This window comes from Colobus angolensis, unplaced genomic scaffold (assembly GCF_000951035.1).
Source record: "Colobus angolensis palliatus isolate OR3802 unplaced genomic scaffold, Cang.pa_1.0 Scaffold61, whole genome shotgun sequence".
NCBI lineage: Eukaryota > Metazoa > Chordata > Mammalia > Primates > Cercopithecidae > Colobus > Colobus angolensis.
In genome coordinates this window covers 6,264,104-6,270,673 of record NW_012119710.1, presented here as the reverse complement: position 1 = coordinate 6,270,673, position 6,570 = coordinate 6,264,104, and the positions used below count along the sequence as shown (strand labels likewise).

The 6,570-nt window shown below is 55.0% G+C and overlaps 1 protein-coding gene across 1 annotated transcript in view; it reads right to left on the bottom strand.

Annotated features, from left to right (window-relative positions):
* Positions 1–666: 666 nt before the first annotated feature.
* The window catches only part of RTN4RL2 (reticulon 4 receptor-like 2), a 25,487-nt gene continuing 19,583 nt past the window's right edge, over positions 667–6,570 (bottom strand). The window contains exon 4 of the mRNA XM_011963572.1: positions 667–772. Within this exon, the coding sequence (XP_011818962.1) occupies positions 667–772 (106 nt within the window). The remainder of the gene's footprint in view (positions 773–6,570) is intronic.

Sequence of the window (6,570 nt, the reverse complement as noted above, 5' to 3'; positions counted from 1 at the left end):
GGCGCTGCGTGGCTGCGGCTGGCGACGAGGGTGCGGGGGAAGGGGGGCGGCGAACCAGGAGGGAAAACCCCTGCCTCTTCCCGGGTCTCGGGAAGCACCAGATCCTCTACCTGGTGCTTGCTCTGCCGGTCCTTTAAACTCTCCCTACACCCTCCCCGACCCCTATCCTTGCAAGCGTTATCTGCAGCCTCACCGACCCTCGCAACGGTGGTGGTGGTGTTGGGGGGTCTCGTCGCTTGCCGCGGGTCAGCCGGACCCCGGTGGGAGATAGAGGCAGGAATTCCGGCCTCCTAGGAGAAGGGCGTCTGCTCACTCCCCCACTCCCCGGGGCTTGGGGAGGGGGCTGGGCAGGGGCGGAAGCGAGCTGGAGCCGTGTTTGTCGCGGCGCTGCGGAGTGGAACAGATGGCTGGGGAGGGGAGAGGGTGCGTGGCGGGGAGGAGGAGGGGTGCGGGGGCCGGAGGATAGGGAACGAGGAATTTCGATGCCCGGAGTCTCCCAGGAGAAGCCCCCCTCCCCATCTTTTCCCAGAAAGGGGGGCGGATATGCGCCTGCCTTTTTCCCGGAGAGCCCTGGCCTCTGGCCTGTGGCAGACCCTGCCGAGCAATCCTCCGCCCCAGGGCGCGCCCCTCACCCCCAACCCCCCACCGCAGGACGGGGTGGTGGGGTCAGGACCGCGGGGAGCGGCCCGGGTCGCGAGGGTTAATGGGGCCGCCCTCCCAGGGGCGAGGGGGCGGCGGGAAACGGACTCGGGGTGGGGATCGAGTTCTGGGACTGCAAATAGCAAAGGAAAAACGTGTTAATTGGAGCTTTATGCAGATGAGCTAGGACTGGAGAATGTGGGGTAGAAGGAGGGACAAGGTCGGACCTCGAGGAGCGTTGGTGGGATCTGGCCAGGGGAGTGATTGATGCCTATCCAGGTATCTGCGTGTTGAGCCTCCGGGGAGGGCCGCTGGTGCCCGGGGATGAGAGGCTTCCTCTCTGACCCCCGCCCCAGAAACAAGGTGGGGGGCTCTCCAGGGTCTCCGATCTCCACGAAGAGAGGGCTGGGCGCACCCTGCAAATGTGTGCTTTGGTTTCTGGCTGCTGACCTGTCTCACCTTGGCTGTGGCCCCCTCCTCCCCGGTCTGGTTTGGTCTCCACTCACTTTGCCTCCTTCATCTGTTATTCCCCACACCTGGCAACACCCTTTCCACTCAGTATTGTCTGAAACCTTCCCCAAGTGTGACCCCTTCCCAGTTTGCATTCTCTTGTCTGCCCCTCACGCACCACTCCACCTTTGAGGCGTGTCTCATACTTTGGAGTGCTTCATAACCCACCTCCACTTGCTAAAATGCAGATTCCAGGGCCCCGTTAGCTATCTGATTCAGCAGATCCGAGGGGCTCAGGAATCAGCTTCCTACTTAAATCAGATGCAAAAGGCCCCTATTTTGTAGAAACACTGGGCAAGGGATTGGTGGGCTGGAAAGATTGGGCAAGTCTCCTTCGACAGCCCCCACCCCTCCTCAGTGCTCACCTCTCCACAGAGGAGAATGAAACTTTCACCAAGTGTAGTCCTCTCTGCTTCTGTGTGATGGTACCAGGCGTGGAGAAGATGGACGGAAGGAAGGAAGGAAGGAAGGAAGGAAGGAAGGAAGGGGGAGGGAGGGAGGGAGGGAAGGAAGGAAAGAAGGAAGGAAGGAAAGATGAAGGAATGAGTCTTGCACTTGGCTCTTATCTCTGAGCAGGATCTTCCTCTCTCCACTGCCAACTTCCCTCCCCTCTTGCACTTGGCTCTTATCTCTGAGCAGGATCTTCCTCTCTCCACTGCCAACTTCCCTCCCCTCTGCTAGGGCTTCGCCGTCTATCCTCCTCTCTCATTCCACCAGCCTTGCCCACTTTCTTATCTCCCTGCCACCTCCTCACCTGAAGTTTCTACAAAGGCCAAAGGATCTTGAGGTGGGGAGTTTGGGCCTGAAGGGAGAGGGAAGAACCAACCAAAACTCCTGCCTTCTAAGCAATAGCCAGAGACACCTTTGGGGTTGGAAGAAAAGCCGGAAGCGGGAGGCAGAACTCGAGGAAAGAGAATAACCGCAGCAAGCATGTAGGTCACCTTTCCATGGGCTAGTGCACGGAGTCCCCACAACAAATTGATTTAGGCTGGCACTATTGTCCCCAGCTTACAAAAGCAAAGCAAAACAAAACAAACAAACCAAAAAACCAAAAAACCAAACCAAAACAAAATATAACAAAAAACACAAAACTCTAATGTTCAGAGAGGTTAAGTAACTTGCCCAAGGTCACACAGCTTACTAGTGGGAGCATAACTAGGTCATTCACCCTTCTACTGTCCCCAAACCATTTCTCCAGAGGCCGCTGAATATCCGTCCCAGGCCTGCCCTCCTGCAGGGTCAATGGGGTTGGAAAAGGGCATCATGTACAGAGATGAAAGGAGATGCTCAGGTTTCAGAACATTTGACAGGTCTGTCTGGAAGCATTAAAAATTCATATAGAAACCTGACCCCAGCTGGACCTTGGGCCTGCCACCTGGACTATCCCTGGCCTCCTGGCCTCTCAGAGTCTGTTGGGAAATTTCCCTTCCACAGTGTCCTGAGAGTCCCAAGTCTGTATTTCATAGGAGGGGAGTTCCTCTCGGATTAGGGATCGAAAGTTGGGAGCCTGCAGCTAGGAAAACAGGGCTGAGAACCCTCCCCCTACTCTGGGTGTAAGAACCTTAGAGGCTTAAGGGCTTACAAACCTTATCATCTGGTGTCCTTCTATTCCTCTCCCCGGGCGGTTAGATGGTCATTCTCAGCTCCGGACGACTGAAGCCTGGCTGTGCTTCCCCAGGTGGCCAGTCGGGGGCAGCCGTCTGCTTGGAGGAAGCCAGAGCCTGAGCCTCTATCTGCTGCTTTGAAGAACCCCCATATATGGTCAGAGAGGTGCAGTCTTGGCCTTGGGAAAGGGCTCTAGAGTCTGAGATCTGAGGATGGGGGAGAGGTTTCCTACTTTAGGGGAGACTGAGAAATGTTAGGGGGCACTCAAAGTCGGTTGGTGGGTTTCAGATACATGATAACTGGTGGCCAGTATGATGTAAACCTTCTAGCTGGAGTGAAGGTTTGGGATGAGATTGTGAGAGAAAAGGCTCGAAAAGCAGTTGGTACCAGACTCTGATGGATCTTTGATGCTTTGCTAAGGTGTTTTACCTTTACCCTAGAGGCATTAGGAAGCCATTATAGGCTCCCGAGTGACATCATAACATATGCAAATTTTGATCAGATGAATCTGGTCACCATGGTATGGCTGGGTGGGAGGGAGGGAGAGATTCCATATAGGAAACCAGCGAGGAGGTTATCGCAGTTTTCTTTTATATTCCAGGCATGAGGTAATGAGTAGCTGGAGCAGGGAGGTGGTGGGGAGAATGGGAAGGAAGGAATAGACTCGGGCTGGGTGGGGGACTGGGTAACTGAATAGATATAGGAAATCAGAGAAAGGGAGGAGTTAATTACAACTAGGCTGGGTGTCTGGCAGATGAAAATGCAGATTGGGGGTACACTCACAGAATGTGGGAGGTGAATGAATTTTGCTTTTTTCAGGGGATAGAGGAATCTCAGACAAATCCCTTCCTTTCTCTGGCCTCAGTTTCCCCATCAGAGTTTCCCCATCAGAGCGTTGGTGGGGGCTGGGTTAGATGGTCTTTAACATTCCTCCTGTTTCAGGCTGTGTGGGTCAAGGCGGTAAATCTGGGTTGTTTGGAGAGCTTGGGGGTCTGTGCATGTGAGATCACTGGAGGTGGTCTCTGTGCTGGGTCCTGATGGAGTGGGGGTGCATGTCAGAATGTAGGGGGCACCTGCCATGGGTGGTTGGTGTGCTTGCATGTGCTACATGGCTCTGCTTGGTGCGAGTGTGTGTGAGAGCTCAGGAGTGTGGGTGTGCACGTGATGGGCGTCCGTGGGTCTGTCTGGGCTGGTGGTGGGAGGGGTGGGGGTTGGTGGAGAGTGGCTTTGCTTCAGGCTTCTTCCTGAGGCTCACACACTCCTCCTGCTTTCACTGTTCTGAAATAGCATCGGGACCGAAGGCCCATGAATATTTCACAATGATAATTCTGTGACCTGGACAGCCTGCCTCTAATTTACCAGCAGCCCCCCTCCCCCTGCCCAGGCCCCAGCAGCCCCTCCTCCACCAGAGCTCTTGCCTGGCTGTCCCCCCAGTCCAACCCATTAACCTCCTCAGAGCCAGCCTGATACAATTCCCTGCAAGACCCCAGACTCCGAGCTCCCTGGGTTCCTGACCAGCTGCTCTCACTCTCCCCCACCCCACCCCACACTCTTAACCAGAGTCTACCTGCCTCAGCCTTAGATGCCGATTTCTTCTCATTTCTTCCTCTTCTTCTCAAGATCATTTGACCTCCCCGGCCAGAGTCACAGAACCTCAGCCTGCCTCCTCAAGCCCTAGCATCTAGGCCCCCTCTGTCTTTCTATTCCCACCTCCTAAGCTAGACTTTTTTCTTTCTTTTTCTTTCTTTTTTTTTTTTAAAGACAGAGTCTCTGTCACGCAGGCTGGAGTGCAGTGGTGTGATCTTAGCTCACTGCAATCTCCACCTCCTGGGTTCAGGCGATTCTTGTACCTCAGCCTCCTGAATACCTGGGACTATAGGCATCCGTCATCACGCCTGCCTAATATTTTTGAATTTTTACTAGAGACGGGTTTTCTGCCATGTTGGCCAGGCTGGTCTCGAACTCCTGACCTCAAGTGATCTGTCCACCTCAGCCTCCCAGAGTGCTGAGATTATAGGTGTAAGACACCACACCCCACTTCAAACTAGATTCTTTATAAAAAATGTTTAAAAGACTCGGTCTCAATATGTTGTCCAGGCTAGTTTCAAACTCTTGGCCTCAAGTGATCCTCCCACCTCAGCCTCCCAATTAGCTGGGATTACAGGTGCAAGCCACCACACCCAATCTAGCCCAAGCTAGATTCTTAACCCCAAATTCAAACTACCAAACTTCTCTCCAAGTGCTCAGTCTGATGAGACTTATCCCTAAATTCCAATGCAAGTCCTTCTTAGCCTGAGCCCTTCCCAGTTCCCAGCCTCTCTTCCACACACCAGAAAGATGAAGGTTCTGATTGTACCTCAAGCCAGTAATGTATCCCAGTTTGGGATTCCTGTCCCTCTGATCACCCTAGCTCCTCAGTCCCTCTTCTAGCCTGTTTGGAAACCTGCTTCTCTGACCTGGTTCATCCCTGATGGCTTCTACCTCACAGGAGCTGACAGAGAGAGACCACATATCCACAGGGTTGCTGTGTGCAGGTGTGTAGGCTGTGCACTGCAAAAGGGCATTTAGCCAAGGAAGCAAGTGTGTGCTGAAACCCAGCCTTGGTCTCTGTTTGCTAAGATGTTTGCTCTGGCATGGGGCTGTGTTTCCCTGAGGGAGCAGTGCCTTTTTCACATTCACCCAAAGTCATGTTTGGGCTGTCTGTGACGAGGAGTGTGTACATGATCCCTCCTTGCAGAACTGCTCTTGTTTCCTGAAGGAACAGGGTCTGGAAGAAGGCTGTTAACCAGCCAGGAGGTCTTCTCCAGGCTTCGTTCCTCAGGTGCCAGACGACTCAGGGTTGGCTGCAGCTCTTCCCCTGGATAAATGAAGAGAAGAGGTGCCACCAGCACCCACTCTTGGCTGCCAGACTGCGTCTCACCTGGAATGCAGGGCTTCAGTCCCTCATCAGGAGGGAGAGCGCACACCACCTCCGGCCACCAGGAAGCTCTTTGATGGCGTGGGAAGGCTCCCCTTCTCCAAGCCTCCTGGCCCGAAAATCCTTACATTCTGAGGCCTCATTCCACTTTCGGGGTCCCAAGTCAAGAAATCTTACAGTAGATAAAATAATAGAATTTTTTAATAAATTTTTTTCCCAAACAACTTCTTTTGATCTTCACCACGCAGGGGCCACAGTGGAGAGGAAAGTGCTCTCCAGGTGCCCTAAAAAGTGTCCAGGGTAGACTTAGGAGAAAAGTATTCCTCCAGTGTCAGGAGGTTGAGGGGACTAGGGTAAGCAGGGGTCAGGATCAGCCTGGCCCTGACTGAGGCATCCCCCAAAGGGTCCTGGGTGGGGCTCCCTGGGGGAGCTTCCAAAGGCTCTGCTGGTGGAAGATGCTCTGCAGACAAAAGCCCCTTGGGGTCCGCTGTGGGCCCTTAGGAGCGTGGGTCAGTGGCTGCCTGGGGGGCCCCACCCCAGCCTTGGGATGGGGAAGAATTAATGGCCAGAGTTGGGGAGGGCAGGGCTGAGCCACCACACGCGCCCTCTTGGGGCTGCCATAAGTCAGGACAGCCCAGGAGGCAGGCAAGGAGAGGAGGCCTGGTCCCCGGGGGAGGAGAGGAGCTGGGAGGGGAAAGGGAAGCAGCAAGGCCAGGGGCGGGGGCGGGACTGGGGCCGGAGCCGCAGCCCCGGGTGGACAGGAAGCGGGTATCGGACACTGGCCTCTTCAATCTCAGCACCGCAGTCAGAGGTGGTGGGGCACCAGGAGCAGGAGGCAAAGCAGAGGGCTGGGGAGCCCGGCCGAGAGCGCAGGGCCTCGGGAGTCCGGGGGCGCCTGG